General features: G+C 39.2%; 1 protein-coding gene across 2 annotated transcripts in view; it reads right to left on the bottom strand.

The window, feature by feature from the left end:
- Nucleotides 1-15,998, bottom strand: part of fbln1 (fibulin 1) — a 60,179-nt gene that overhangs the window by 36,948 nt on the left and 7,233 nt on the right. For both annotated transcript variants that reach the window (XM_041796251.1, XM_041796253.1), the window contains exons 2-3: nucleotides 10,095-10,203; nucleotides 5,146-5,275 (exon numbers count right to left, since the gene is read on the bottom strand). In XM_041796251.1, the coding sequence (XP_041652185.1) occupies nucleotides 5,146-5,275; nucleotides 10,095-10,203 (239 nt within the window). The remainder of the gene's footprint in view (nucleotides 1-5,145; nucleotides 5,276-10,094; nucleotides 10,204-15,998) is intronic.

Raw genomic sequence — 15,998 nt, forward strand, 5'->3', positions numbered from 1 at the left:
CCCTAAATCAGGCCAGGTCACATTTTACCTTGTCCTCTAACTCTGTGGCTCCCCTTAAATCTACAATGATATGAGCCACATTTCAGCCAGCTTTAGTGTTTTTCTGACTGGTCTCTGTTTGGAGAGTTGGGGCTACAGAAGGTTGAAGTTTTTGGAGAAAAAGGCCAAAGCCCACGGATCATTAAGGCACTGAACATCAAACAGTCACTGATCCACAATTAACAAAAAATGTGCTCAGATCTTTTCCACAGTTGTGAGTTGGGGCAACAAATGGGCTTTAAATGAGAGTAGTTATCCACATGCCAGGATGCCTCGTGTAAATCTCACTTATGGTTACTGCATTTATGATATTATGTTGGAAATTGTTTTCCCTGTTTTGCTGATGAATACTGAGCAGCAGTTGATGACACAGTAGTGCAGTTACTGCAAAAATGAAAAGGGAGGCAGTATAAGAGGAGATGGAGAGTAGATGGAAAGACGTGCACTTCTGATATTTTCAGATGGTGATAAGTAGATTGTCTAACTACTATATCACTGCTTGCAGCCCTTTGTCTCACTGTAGAATATGCACAATAAGCCTGCAGACATAGTCTGACCAGTCACCTGGTACTACCCAGTGGACACAGGCTTTAAGTTCTTCTTTCACAAAAAAGTGATATTTATTTAGTGAAGCGTCTCTCTTCTTACACAACTGCAAAACCGAAGTCTATAAAAGTACATACACCCTTTTCTATTTTCAATGTGACCAGGTCTGAAAAAATCTTTCAAAGCCAATGGATTTGCCAGGTTCCATGTCTGTAATCAAAGAGATTCATAATGCAAAGCTTAAACCTGAAACTGGTCTAAAACTGATGAACCAGCTTCATTTGAGGAGAATGAGGCAGTAGCTAGGGCGTGGTTTAGTTATACTGTAAAACTCTGGCAATGGCTGCAGTGAAGTGATTAGCTCAGATGTAGCTATAGCGGCAGTTTTATCAGAAGTTGACATTTCTTCATCAAAAGATCAGATCCACATGTAACGTCTTCTTGATGGAAAATAAGTTTTTCCTCTCCTCCCAACCAGTCTTTGCATGTGTTTGATTCACTGACTGGCTCAGCTGATTGTGAACAATAATAACCTGTCAAGCTCACGTTTATTATACTTGCTGATCTGCCCACATCCTTGCGTGTTTTATACTCTCATCAAATCTAGTCAGCATACTTATGTTTTGTATTAAATGTTTAATTCCTGTACTTGAGAGCAAAGCTTACCACAGCCAGATGTCTGGTTGCGCAAGTATACTTGGCCAATAAAGCTGATTCTGATTCTGCTGTGATTGCCCACCATGTCATATTTCTTGTTGCTCTGATTGGCCTGTAATGTATGTAATGGAAAAACAATCATCCAATCACACTCCAAGAATGTTTTTTTAAGGTTCTGCCCTTCCCAAACACAGTCTACAGTTGCAAGAAAAAATATGTGAACCCTTTGGGATTTCTTGGATTTCTGCATAAATTGGTCATAAACTGTGTTCTGATCTTCGTCTAAGTCACAACAATAGACAAACACAGTCCGCTTAAACTAATGACGCACAAAAAATGATATGTTTTCATGTTTTTATTGAACAAAACATGTAAACATTCACAGTGCAGGGCGGAAAAAGTATGTGAACCCCTAGGCTAATGACTGGTTGACCCTCTTTTGGCAGCAATAACCTCAACCAAACGTTTCCTGTAGTTGCAGATTAGGCCTGCACAACGGTCAGGAGGAATTTTGGACCATTCCTCTTTACAAAACTGTTTCAGTGCAGCAATATTCTTGGGATGTCTGGTTGAATCGCTCCCTTGAGGTCATGCCATAGCATCTCAATCGGGTTGAGGTCAGGACTCTGACTGGGCCACTCCAGAAGGTGTATTTTCTTCTGTTGAAGCCATTCTGTTGTTGATTTACTTCCATGCCTTGGGTTGTTGTCCTGTTGGATCACTCATCCTCTGTTGAGCTTCAGTTGGTGGACAGATGGTCTTAAGTTTTCCTGCAAAATGTCTTAAAAAACTTGGGAATTCATTTTTCCATCAATGACAACAATCCGTCCAGGGCCAGAGGCAGTAAAGCAGCTCCAAACCATGATGGCCCCAGTTGGGATGAGGTTTTGATGTTGGTGTGCCATGCCTTTTCTCTCCACACATAGCGTTGTGTGTTCCTTTCAAACAACTCAATTTTGGTTTCATCTGTCCACAGAATATTTTGCCAGTAGAGTGCCGTGGAACATCCAGGTGCTCTTTTGCAATATTCAAACGTGTAGCAATGTATTTTTTGGACAGCAGTGGCTTCCTCCGTGGTGTCCTCCCATGAACTCCATTCTTGTTTAATGTTTTACTTATTGTAGATTTGTCAACACAAATGTTAGCATGTGCCAGAGATTTCTGTAAGTCTTTAGCTGACACTCTAGGATTCTTCTTCACCTCACTGAACATTCTGCGCTGTGCTCTTGCAGTCATCTTTACAGGACAACTGCGCCTAGGGAGAGTAGCAACAGTGCTAAACTTTCTCCATTTGTAGACGGTCCGTCTTACCGTGGACACATGAACATCAAGGCTTTTAGAGATACTTTTGTAACCCTTTCCAGCTTCATGCAAGTCAACAATTCTTGATCATAGGTCTTCTGAGAGCTCTTTTGTGCCAGGCATGGTTCACATCAGGCAATGCTTCTTGAGAACAGCAAATTCAAAACTGGTGTGTGCTTTTTATAGGGCAGGGCAGCTTTAACCAACACATCCAATCTCATTATATTGACTGGACTCCAGGTTGGCTGACTCCTGGTTCCAATTAGCTCTTGGAGAAGTCATTAGCCTAGGGGTTCACATACTTTTTCCACCCTGCACTGAGAATGTTTACTTGTTTTGTTCAATAAAAACATGAAAACATAAAATTTTTTGTGCGTCATTAGTTTAAGCAGACTGTGTTTGTCTATTGTTGTGACTTAGATGAAGATCAGAACACATTTAATGACCAATTTATGCAGAAATCCAAGAAATACCAAAGGGTTCACATATTTTTTCTTGCAACTGTATGGTTGGTTGCCCAGATAGATGAAGGGAAATATGTCCTATGCAATGGATATGTGAAACAGTCTATCTGGCATTTCAGGTTGGGGCTAAAATGCTGCTGTTTGGGAATTAGCTGTGATACATTCTTCGTGATCAAGGCATAAGTGACTGCAAGTTATCTGATATTGCTCAGTTAATGTTACCTAAGGGTGTAATCAGGATGTCATTTTTAAGTCAAAGTTTCTGGGGCAGTACTGTTAGTAAAAAGGCAGTCATACTATGCTCAAGTTAGCAAGTTATTTTATGGATTAATTAGAAGATGTCCATTCTTTTGTTCCCTTGGGGGACAATGTAGATTCTAACAGCATTATAAGCATTTTTTCCCCACAATCCTCTTTTGTAGGAGCAAAACACAGGTTTGTCCTGTAGTTGGTTATTCAAATAAACAACTTTATTCCAGTGGTTGTCAACTGGAACTGACAAAATCTCCTTAGTGTACAGCAGTAGAAAGCTTGTCTCGCCAGGCTAAATGACATCACATGTAAACTGTGAATTTGCTATGCCAATTTTGTTTGCGTATACATTTTGGTTTATTAGCAATAATGACATTTTACTGCATGTGCACAAAAGTGCCTAAACCCAAAGCTGACACCCATCCATTTTCCACACTGCTTATCCCGTTGGGGGTTGTGGGAGGCTAAAGCATATCCCAGCTGTCATTGTGCGAGATGTGGGGTACACCCTGGACTGGTCACTGGTCAATCCCAGGGCTGACATACAGACAACCAGGCATGCTCACATTCACATTTACTGCCAATTAAGAGTCACCAATTAACCTAATGAGCATGTTTTTCGGTAGTGGGAGGAGGCCGGAATACCTGGAGAGCATCCATCCAAGCATGCAGGGGGAGAACATGCAAACTCCACACAGAAAGGCCCTGACTAGGAAGTGGACCAGGAACTTTCTTGTTGTGAGGCAACAGCGTTAACCCCAGCCCTAACCCCAGACATATTTTATTCATTTTTTTTTAAAAGGCAAAATTAAGATGTTTTTAGTAACTTTTGTAACCTCTGGAGAGAGTTTGTGTCTAGTAGGGATAAAATGGTTACTAGTTTTAATGATTGCTGCAGTAAAATCCCCCTAAAGTAAGTTATACTATTCTAAATTTGGTTATCATGAAACAGTTAGAGATAACTGCACTCTGTAGCATATAACATAGGTTTGTTGACTAAGGTTAATTGAAAATAAGTCCACATAACATGTACAGAAACTTTTCAGGACCAGGAGACTTTCTGACATCTATTTTCCTGTCTTGATAATACAAATTTGAAATGTAATGTCAATGGTTGGGAATATTCCTTTTTAAATTTTGTGTTCATGTTAGAAATACTTGTGTGCAAGACAGGAGGCTTCAATTCCTTATTTCATTGCAAAATTAAAGCCCTTGATGCAGCGAATAAAGCAAAGCAGTGCACAATAAAGATAAAGTTACTATCATACAATGACTTGAAGAGGAAGAAACAATCTCCTTCTTATTTGTATCTTTTGTTCTACAAATTTATTACCCCGGCATGTCCAAGCCTGAGCCATCACCTGCACTTTAAAGTGGATCAAGTAAAGACAAGCTGTCCTACTGACAATTATCTCATCCTTCTGAGAAGTGCACCAACTTGCATCCCAGCTTTTCTATACTCTGCCAAGCATTCATCTCTGGGATGTGTTGGTATGAAGTATATTATGAAAATAAAGAGCCACACTGAGAGGAAATTAAAAAACAACAACATAGATGGGCTGAAAGTGCTTGGAAGTGCGCCTACAAAGGATCCTGGAGTCAGAGCTGAATTTATAATGTATCTGACAGCAACAAGCTCCATTCCTCCCTAGAGTGACATGCCTCATCCTGCTCATGACACACACACGCACACACAAAAACTTACAAATGCACCCTATGGCTCTCATTTATCTTTTGCCCCTCCAAACTGGCTGTCCAGCTGAGTGATATAGTGTACATGGATTGAGTTAAGGGAGGTTTTTTAATGCACATTGTGATTTATTTTCCTTTTAGTGTCTCCTACATACAAATAAAAGTGTATATGCACAAACAGGTCCAAACACACCTTTGTGGTCTTGGTCTCACATGTGTTGGCAAACAAAGTATCACACAATCCTTGGTCTTTTGCCATGTTGATGCCAGCGTTGCACATGTTATCCTCCAGCACTGATACACAGCATTGCTCCTGCACGATCCTGTCAGAAAAACACACACAAAACACGGGTGTTGCATTTATTCTGAGATCCTTCCATAACCTCCGCAGTGCAACACAAGTCTGCCTTACAGGGTAGCCCATTAAAATCAGCCTGAGGCACGCCTGATGGGGATCTCAGAGTTGTCACACCAAAAAAACGCCTTGATGAGTGGGTGAGTCGGTCCTGTGTGAATTTAGAGGAGGGCAATGGAGGTTTATTGTGATTTGCAATGCTGACATCACTGCGCTTAAACAGAGCTGAGCAGCACTCCCAGGGGCCTTTGTTCTACTTTTTTGGACCAGAGTTGAACCACTATTTCAGTCCCAGGATATCCACCTCCACATCTCCTTCTTCATGCTGACTTTTTAAAGACATAACCAGTATTATAAAAACCATCAAAACAAACCACTCCTTGAAAATAAGCATGCTGTGTCCTGTAGGAACAGCTGGGTGACTAACAGTTGCCAGTAATGACATCACTGAAGTACAATCATCCCCGTTTTAGCTCAGAAATTTAGAGATGAAATGTGACAGCGTATTACTTAAGCAAAGAAAGGAGTAACACATTGGTGTGGAAAATATTACAGCTGATCTTCACCTCTGAGTTCTTTGCGAGTGTAGATCATGTACAGTAATGGTTGATTGTACAGGATCAATAAAATTCTGCATACCATCTGGGAAGTGCAGGGCTTTCCATAGGCACATTTAATAAAAGGTCACATAGTGGTCTTGCCTCAGGAAATTATGAGCATCTGACTTAACTCCCTGCAATCTGATAAATATTTCTGCCAGTGGTTCCCATCCTTGGAAGCCCCCCTACTCATAGGTGCTTGTTGACTAAAAGTACAAGAAGCTTTCAGTCCCAGGAACTTCTCTTCAAGGAACTAAGTGGTTGCTGAGGCTCAGTGTTGTCTGCATTTCCACAAGGGCCAAAAATCCTAATGAGACTATGCAAATCAGGTATCCTGACACAGCCAGGTATCAGGAAGACAAAGTAAATCAATAACATTATGCACTATTAGACCTTTTACTAATAGTAATGGTCATAGTCTGTTACAGGTGTATCTCAGTTCAAAAAGTTAAAATTTTTAAATTCTAGATTCACCTCACACTAGAGTAAAATATTCCAAGACCTTTAAAAATCTTAATGATTAAAGCTTACAGCTCACATCTAACATCCACCATCTCAAAATATCAGCATATTGTGGAAAAGTCCAGTTTGCAAAGGTTTCCTGCACCTTTATTCTCTTACTTTGGTTAAGTTCAAACAACCACAATCGTGGGGAAGACTTAACAGTTGGCCAGAGGACAATGATTGTCATCCCACAAAGAGGGTAAGCCACAAAAGGTCACTGCTGAAAGGGCAGGCTGTTCTCAGAGGCTGTATCAAAGCATATTTATGGAATGTTTACCAGGGAAAAAGGGAAAAGTGTGGCAAGAAAAGGTGCACAAACAACAGGGATGAGCTCAATCTTTAGAGGATTTTCAAACAAAGTGGATTCAAGAACATGGGGGAGCTTCACAAGGTGTGGACTGAGGCTGGAGTCAGTAGACCAAGAGCCACCACACAGATACGGGACCAGGAAATGGGCAACAAGTGTTGTGTTCCTTGTGTCGAGCCAATCCTGAACCACCTGAGCTAAGGGGGGAAAAGCAATGGAACGTTTCTCAGTTGTCCAAAGTCCTGTTTTCAGATGAAAGTAAATTTAGAGTTTTTTTTGTAAATCAAGGGCCCAAAGTCTGGAGGTAGATCAGAAAGGCACAGAATCCAGTTTCCATTTCCATCTTGGGGGAAAAAAAAATCTACTGCTTGAAGAGTCCCTGTTCAGAGGGTAGTACTTTCCAAAAGCACCCCCAAGGAGGTCCCAGATCCCACTACTCTAGGCAAGAAATCGCTGTGGAAATTTAATCATGTCCAAAGAAGACAGAGTTATTAATTCAATAGTGACTAAGAATTCGGCTGCTTCAAACATGAATGCATGCATACACTGCAATGCTCAAAACTTTGCATGATATGATTTGTTATTTTTCACACTGTAATTCTGAAAATGAGCACTTTAATATAAAAGACAATCTCATGGTTGATTTCTGTTTAATGTTTTTGAGCATTTGGATTCAATTAAGACTTTCTGAGTTTGCATCTTTAGATACAAACCTTAAATAACAGCCAAAAGTGAAATATGTAGATATCCCACAACAAGAAGATTTTATGCTTATGTTGTAAGGAAACATTTTTATTGTAAACAGTACTGTGTTTTAGGTGGATACAATGCTGAAATGAATCTAAAATGGACACGAAAGGTGAGTTACAACTTGTGAGTCTGACTAATTTATTAAGTCATCAACAGGAATAAGTAGACAGCTGTAAATGAGAGACGATTGAGCTGTTTGTCTACAGCAGAAGCTTATGGACATGTCCAGACTTTTTTGACTGGGTTGGCACAATGACTAACCCAGGAGTGGCCTGAAGCCTGTCTGAAAAAACTAAAAGGAGCAGTTAATTACCATTTTCATCCCCATTAGGTTAATCTGTTTTACAGTCATTTTCTGCTGTTAATGTGTAAGAAATGCTTTTCCCAACAGCAAAACCTCAACCTGCTTTCTTTAAGAGTCAAACATGTCGCCCACACGTTTACGTTTATGTTTAAAACATAATTCTTAACTGACTCAAAACAAAAAATATAAGTTACCCTGATAGATTGGCAGCGGATAATATTCATAAAAACATACCAGAGTAAAAATGTCAGAAAAACTGCTGGTAGTCACCAACCTGATGCTCTGACAGCCGCCACTGCTGCCCAGTCCTCCACTTACAGCTGTGTTAAAAGCTACCAGACTAATTTTTGAGTCCCTTTATTTAAAAATAGGAACTAATTCATGTTGGCTAACATAACGTGAGTCATGATGTGTTTAAGGTCCAGTCAGTAAAATGACTGTATGACTTACTGACTTATTGTCTTTTAAATATTAGACTATTTGTACGGTTTAGCCTTTTGAATAAACAAAATCTGAACAAAGTATTTAAAATCATATTTTTGGCTTAATAACGATGACTTTTGTGCTCCTTTTATGACATTCCTTTTCCACTTGTAGGAGGTCCCAGTGCACTACAAAGCTGAGCAAACTGACCAACCACTAAACCGGCAGCTATATCAAAATGTTATTGCAAATCCTGATTGGTGCATCCTTTGGAATATGAGTTAAAAGTCTCAGTTTAAAGTATTTAAACATTGCAGGAAAGCTCTGTGTGCCTGTGTCAATAAAAATGCATTTTTGCAAGGAGTTTACTGTCAGTGTTTTAACAATTTCATTTCTCTCTTTTGCACACGTCCTATGAAATAAAAGCGATAAGAGGGGATAAAGCGATGCATGTGTTCATCACTGGTTTTGGCTGATATTGGCCTTGTTGACAGATTGTGGCACATCTGCAAATACTGTGGCATGAACAGATGTCAGAAGCAGATCTGATCAGTTGTGTTAAATTGACTTAAAGCTGGTACTGAGCACACTTTACTTCACTGATTTAAAAAGAATTTTTTTGTTTTTTTACATGCAGTTAGAAAATCTGGTCAGTTTTGGTGGTCAAGCTTGAGAGTCTAACACCAATAAAACTAAAAAAAATAGCATCTATACCAGTAGTCAGCTAAAATGTTAATTTATTAATTTCCACCATCTGTGCACCTCTAAGGAAAAGCATTTTTCTGCATTTTATAGTACTAACAAACAATGTTCTACATTAAAGCAATGTACTGGCAGCTTGTTATCACATTTAAAATAGTTGATTTGAATGTAAGCCTCTAATGACGCAAGTAGCCAATCATAGGTGGACATCCGTCTACATATACAAAAAGGATTTTTTGGTCCAAGCACACCCCAACACACTTCACTGGAAAAATGTCAGTAACTTAATGTTTCTATCCGATCAGATTTCATTGTATTGTCTAGCACTGGCTGTGTCTAAATGCAGTCCAATCAGTTAAGAGAATATTCTGTCTGCTCTTCATCAGTCTCACCGTAATTTTATCTCTGCGTCTCTTCTCCCTCATTTCCAACAAGCCTCTTTATCAACTCTTACCAGAAATTTCTTTCCACATAAACTACTGGGGATCTCAGATTTACGTCAGGGTGCACACCTCCTCTGCAGAACCTTTTAAGGGCAAAGTCAAGAGCTTGTTTTTCTTCTCTACCTACTCTTTTTCTCTCATACTTTTCCCCTTTGGTGTCTGAAGTAATCGTTCAGATTTCCTGTTATTGCCTCTCTCCTTCGTCGCTCCATGTCGCGTTTCACCTCTGAGGTATTTCCTGGCTTTTCGAAACAGCCTCTTCTCCTCTGACCCCCCTCACCCCTTTTCCACCCTGCTCCCCCAAAAGCCTCTGCCCTGTCTTCCTCTCCTCCCCTTTCCCACTATAATTTGGACAAATTTGGGATCACACAGGGTGGCTATGGTAAATGTGTTTGCCATCAATGTTCACAGCAGCAGATCTGCTCCAGCTTATGAGCCCTAAACCTGTGGCAGCACACCTCCTAGGGTTACCAGTAGACATGTTATTATCCCATCACTATTAGCGCTTCCTGCTCTCACATGAAGTGAATAATGTGCCTGGAGATTTATGGGAGTAAGGTAAAGCGATCTAATAGACATTTTTACCCGTACATGGTACAGGCTAAATTCCTGAGGGGCAATACAGTAGGAGCTTGACTGAAAGTCTAAGATTGTGACAAAGTTGTGGCAGGTAATGGCTTGTAAGCCCCAGTTTAGTCTTTCGGTGCATAGATTTTCAGTCAGTGGGAGAAAAATTGTACGCAACACCTGCTTACATGCACGTGGGAGACCCCGAGATAAGAGGAAGGGATGCACAGTCCTGGTTATCCATCCCCCGCTTCTGGCCATCTTTACAGCAGTCCTCCACTGACATCTGCTCAGCTCCTGCAGACATAAAAAACACAGAGAAGTGTTGCTTTTATGATAAAAGGGTGAGATATCTCACTTATTCTTAACTGTCAAAAGAATATTTTCTTTATCAGTTTCTTCAGTTAGGGTGTTCAGTTTCTTCAGTGAGGGGGTCCCCTCTTACATAACCGCTGCAGGAGCTTTGCATCATGCAGCATCTGGACTTAGAACACCTGCATGCATTCATTCAAGATGGTGAACATTCTTATCTGCATTAGGCTGTAAATGACTTGAGACTACATATCAGGGTTGCTCAACCATGAAGGCTAATCTTTGCTGTTTTGTAAGACTGCTTGACAATCAACTGTCCGTTCTGTTTCTGAGCAGTATGACATTTTCACACCCATCCTATGGTTTATCTGCCTGCTTTCAGAAAAAATCACCCCATCCATTATCTATAACGCTCATCCTGGTCGATCCCAGCTGTCACTTGAGTCAGGGACACCCTAGACTGTTTGCCAGTCAATCTCAGGGCCGACATACAGAGACTAACAAGCAGGCATACTCACATACACTCCATAGGTGACATAGCATCACCAGTTTTGGACTGTGGCAACAGAGAACATGCAAACTCCACACATCAAGGTCCTTTCTGACAGGGATTCGAACTAGGAACCTTCTTGCTGTGTGGCAACAATACTAACCACTGATCCACAGTGCAGCACTCAGAAATTAGTGAGTTGTCAAATCCTTAGTGTCTCTATAATCAGGCTTTAAAAATTCAGGATAAAAAACAAAAAAGACATCATCAGTGTCACATTTTAAATGAAATTAAGATTTAAGTTTGAATTATTTTGTCAATTTTCTTTATTTAAAGTTTGTGTGCTTATGTTTACCTGGACTTTCTCCCCAGCTTTCCTACACAAACAAAAAGAGGCTACAGAGCTGCAGCAGATCCATCAGAGCTGCTTACAATGAAAACTGTCGTCTCACTTTTAAAACACAGACATTTTTTTCTATAAAATCTGGGATCTCATGACTTTATCACTTGAAACTTACAACAAACTTCACCATTTGTTAGAGAGCTGCAAAATCCTGGTTGACTTAGCAAAGAAACCTGCACTCATGTTTGTTTGATGCTGGTAAATGTTTTTCAATTGTTTCATGCGGTACCCAGTTTACCATTTCATTGAAGCTATTTCAATTCTAACTTAAAGTTTAAGCCTTTTTTTCCCTAATAAGCTGTTCTAGGGACAGGTGCTGCAAAGTGCATTCATTATAACCATAGTGAAACTGCAATTTGATGGCTGTTTCCAATTTGTCCATGCATATCATAGGGTTGTCAGCATTAATGCATTAATCCCAATGCGATTAAGGTCCATGGTATTTTTTTTTTACTGACGATTAATCACATGCTTTATTTTTCCTTTCCACTCACTTTGGTTAAAGGGATATTTAACATATTTTCATAGCGTGGTGAATGTGCAGGTCACAACTTGTCAACGAGAGCATTTTGGGGTGGTTGGATTGTGTATTGGATGAGTTTGATGAGGGAAAGCAAAAGGTACCGTCTGTCTCCACTGAGTTGGCACAGCAGCTCAGAACTCGGCAGCGCCGATCTAAGAATAGCTTGCATGGACAACTAAAGGTAACGAACCTTTTACTAAGACTATAGGAATTATGGCAATGGGCAAATTTGCCAAAATGTTGAAGTATCCCTTTAAGGCACTGCCATGTCTCCCTGAGGCAGAAATGGGCAGAAAATTGGAAAAGCTGTTAGAAATGAGCAAAAATTGGTTAACAGTGGTAAAAATTGGTTTAAGTGGAAAAAATGGATGGAAAAGGTACAGAAAAAAGGGTTGACAGTATTAAAGACTTGGTTAAAAGAGTCAAAAGTGGGTTAACTGGGGAAACAAATGTGTCAAAAGTAGGCAAAAACTGCAATGAAAAGGGGTTAAAAGCGGGTTTAATAAATAATTTGAACATCAGAATCCATTTACTCTTCAACACTCTTTTTAGCTCCAAAATGAAGTAACCATGGGCTAGGACTCTTTTCACTTTAAATAACTCAAAGACAGCTCAGTGGACACATCAGAAGTCATCGTACCTTGGGTTGCCAAAAATTTACCTTTTCACTGTTCCCTTTCAAAATAAGATCCAAAAAGGAAGTTACCCTAAGTTTAAGAAATTGAAAAAATTCAAACAAAAACAGTTTTAATTGCAAAATAAAGGAATATCAACATGCAACAAAAAGGGGAGGTTACTCATGATTAACTGCAGTAATTCTGAAATTAGTTGCAATTAAAACTGTAATTGTTTGACAGCCCTGGTATACTGTATATTTCCCTGACAAATAAACTATTAATAAATGAGTACATAAATTAATAGCGAACCATCTTTCTAATTTTTTAATAGGTATGCATTTAGAATAAAAATTAAAATAAAACAAATCCATGTCTATTATTGGGCTCCAATCTACATTTGTGCCAGACCTGAAAATGGTTCTGTCCAATCAGTGTCATTTGAAGAGAACAGGGCAGTAGCTACAGGCGGGGTTTAGTTGTACTGGAAGCTGAAAGCAACTGCTTCCACCAGTTTAGCAATTAGCTCGGCTGTCGCTATAGCAGAACTGGACCACAGTTCTCTATCAAAACAAAAGCTAAGAGCCATATTGAAAGCTAACAGAACATTCGTCCAACCACCTGAAAATTTTTTGAAAAGTCCTGTCCTTCTCAAACGCCATGTATGGGTGGTTCCCCAGATGAATGTGAAATATATCCATGCAGCGGATATAAGAAACAGTCCATCAGGTCAGACAGCAGATACTTCTGACTAAAAATAAATCCATCAACACAAATACATCAAATTTGGTCATTATACTTTAAAAACTTTAGGAAAGGTGGTTATACCAGCATCACATGTAGGGTAAGTGCTAGGCAATTCAAAGACAGCAGCAAGAAAAAGGAGAGATATGCCAGCATATTTACTCAAGGAAAGAAAAAAGTCTATGACCTGATGACTTCTGGTAAAAACACTGAGATGTTTGTGGCATTAAGTAAATGCGCAGGAATCTCTCACTTTTTTCCCTCCCACTCTGTTTTGTAAAACATGATGTCAAGGTTGCTTTGACCACTTCTTTTGGGGAGTATACAAAAAATCAATGATGTGAAAAAAATATTTTGTTTTTGGCACGATAAAGTACACTAGTTGACTTATGACGTGACTTAGGGTGATCAAAACTGGGTATCCACCCTGGACAAAAAAAAATGCTGTCATGCTTTTTCAGGAAAATTCATTCTCCAAGGATGGAAAACTATGCACACAATCTGTCTTGTAAATTAAAATACCTGTAGGCATTATTTGTGCCAAAGACAATGACTGATAGATATGTTGTCGCAGAAAAGAGGAGCTCTCTGCCTGGAGCACAGCCGACTCTGTGGTAATCTGGTCGTTTATTCATGTGGATTAGAGCGCGTGGAATGTCTCGACTCTGTAAACAATCAACCAACGCAATCACATCAAGTACACTCATCCGTCTGTGGTTTCTGTGTGATCTGCCAAACGTGAAATAGCTTTGGCAGATCAGTTCCTCTGACTTTTTTTTGCTTCCAGCTCAAACCACAACCAGTGCGTCACTTTGTTATTAACAATAGATCCCCGGAGAGAGAAAAAGAGAAACAAACTCAATGTGAAATATATTGTTGATTCATTGAAATAGAATCCCACTTGTTGCTGGTCACTTCTCTGAATTCATGATGAAAAGTGATGAAATGTGCTGAACAAATCCAGCCGTTTGAGACAGAGCGTCTGCTGTGAAAAGTCTGGCAAGAATCAGCACCTTCAGATAAACTGTAGATTAGGAGGGGAGGACAAGTGTCTGGAAGAACAGACTTCAGTTTCATAGATTTGCTGCTTTCTCCCAGAGGAATAGAAGGAATTTTATTACACCCATTAAATCAAATATGACACACGAGCAGGAAGAGTCATCATCACAAAGTGCACTGATGAACTTTGTAACAACACTATGTAAGCTGTGCTATAAAACCTTCAATTTCTCGAAATTGTTTGCAGACTTCTATAAAAGCAGCCAAAAACTCAGCATAGGGGAGACAAAAAACAAGTACATTAAGATTAACAATGTGTTTGTTTCTGAAGTAAGCATGTTATTTTTTCTCCAATGCCACAGGAAAAAGCACAGAGTAAAAAATTTTATGACCATTGCATCTATGTGAAGGCTCAACCTGGCAGAAAGGAGTAGATATGTGCTGAGTATTTAATAGGCAGACACATTAGCTGACTCACTACTGACTCGTGGAAGTCTGGCATATCCCAAAATCCTCTGGCCAATAAACCTTGCAGCAGCTGGATGAAATGCAATGGCATTTTAAAACCTTTTCGAATAGACCTACCAAGTTGGTTGTCATTAAGTTGTTCCCTGTCTCTAAATATGAAAGACCTATGTATCTGTGAAAAGACATGTTTAAAAGTGACAAAACAAAATATTTAGTCTATAATGTGTCAGCATGACACATCTGAAGATACCATCTTAAAATTAGTGATATTATTTGCTATGTTGTGTTAGCTTTGTTATTTTGCAGCCTAAAACTGTTGATTAGTTATCAATAAATGCTTTGATCTATTTTTACATTTCATTTATGATCTTATATAAAACAGATGCAGATGTCAAATGTGGCTGTACACGCCTGATTAGCCTTAGTGCACTGTTCCTTGCTGCTTAATAGAGGGTTTTAAACATTAAACTCTTTAATTTACATAAATTTTGTCTTTAGTTATATACATCATAAGAGGGATACACCCTTACATTATAAATTAAGACAATTAACGTTTCCCAATTCACATACTTCTGTTGGTATGCCATATTATAGTACATTTAAAAGCAGTAAGGAGCACATAAACACAGCTGATTAGTATTGTCTCAAATCTCGCACTGCTTTGTTGCACTTACAGGTAGAGTCGAGGGTTTAACCGCCTCTGTTTTCTCCTTCTACTTCATTTCAACAGCAGGTTTTAAACAGACGTTAGGTGATTTGACGTTTTTTTCATCCACTATCAAATTCACGTAACTTGTATTTTTTTATTTTTAACATTCCCTTAAAGAAAATCAACTTTAAATCCCTTTTCCTTGGTTGAAATAAGCTGTCACTGCTAATTTTATGTTAGCCAAATGCTAAAGTTAGCATGGTTTGGAGTGCCATAGTAGCACACTGCTTTTGAGTATGCTTTGCAGTGTGCACTCATGCAGTCAAATTATTTAGTTGTTGACTTCTAGCTAGCTGTGCTACACACCCCGCAAGTATTGTGCTGTTTCTCTGCTACTTTTAGGAGTTGATTGTTAAACATTAAACTGCTTTTATTTATGTCATCAATGGTTTTAATTATTGTAACATTGCAATTTAAGAGACATATAACCTAAAAATAATTAAACGCTGTTGCTGATATTTTGCCTGCTCTGCTACACTCTCCACTCGCAGTGCTCCATTACTCGTTGCTGCTTTAAAGAGTTGATTGTTGAACAATAAACCGAGTGTATTTGTGTTATTAATGGTTTTAATTGTGCAAGATTACATTTTAAGAGATTACTACCTAAACATAATGAAAACTGTTTCTAATTCTTAGCTAGCTCTGCTACACTCTCCGCTAGCATTGCACTGTTAATCTTTGCTACTTAAATGTTTTAATCGTTGATCATTAGACTGCTTCCTTCAGTGTTTAAAGGTGCATTGTGTAGAATTTGGAATTTTAGCGACATCTAGCGTTCAGATTTTAGAATGAGCCGATCTGTTACCAAAACATCCCATCACTAAGCGACG

Source organism: Cheilinus undulatus, linkage group 9 (assembly GCF_018320785.1).
Source record: "Cheilinus undulatus linkage group 9, ASM1832078v1, whole genome shotgun sequence".
NCBI lineage: Eukaryota > Metazoa > Chordata > Actinopteri > Labriformes > Labridae > Cheilinus > Cheilinus undulatus.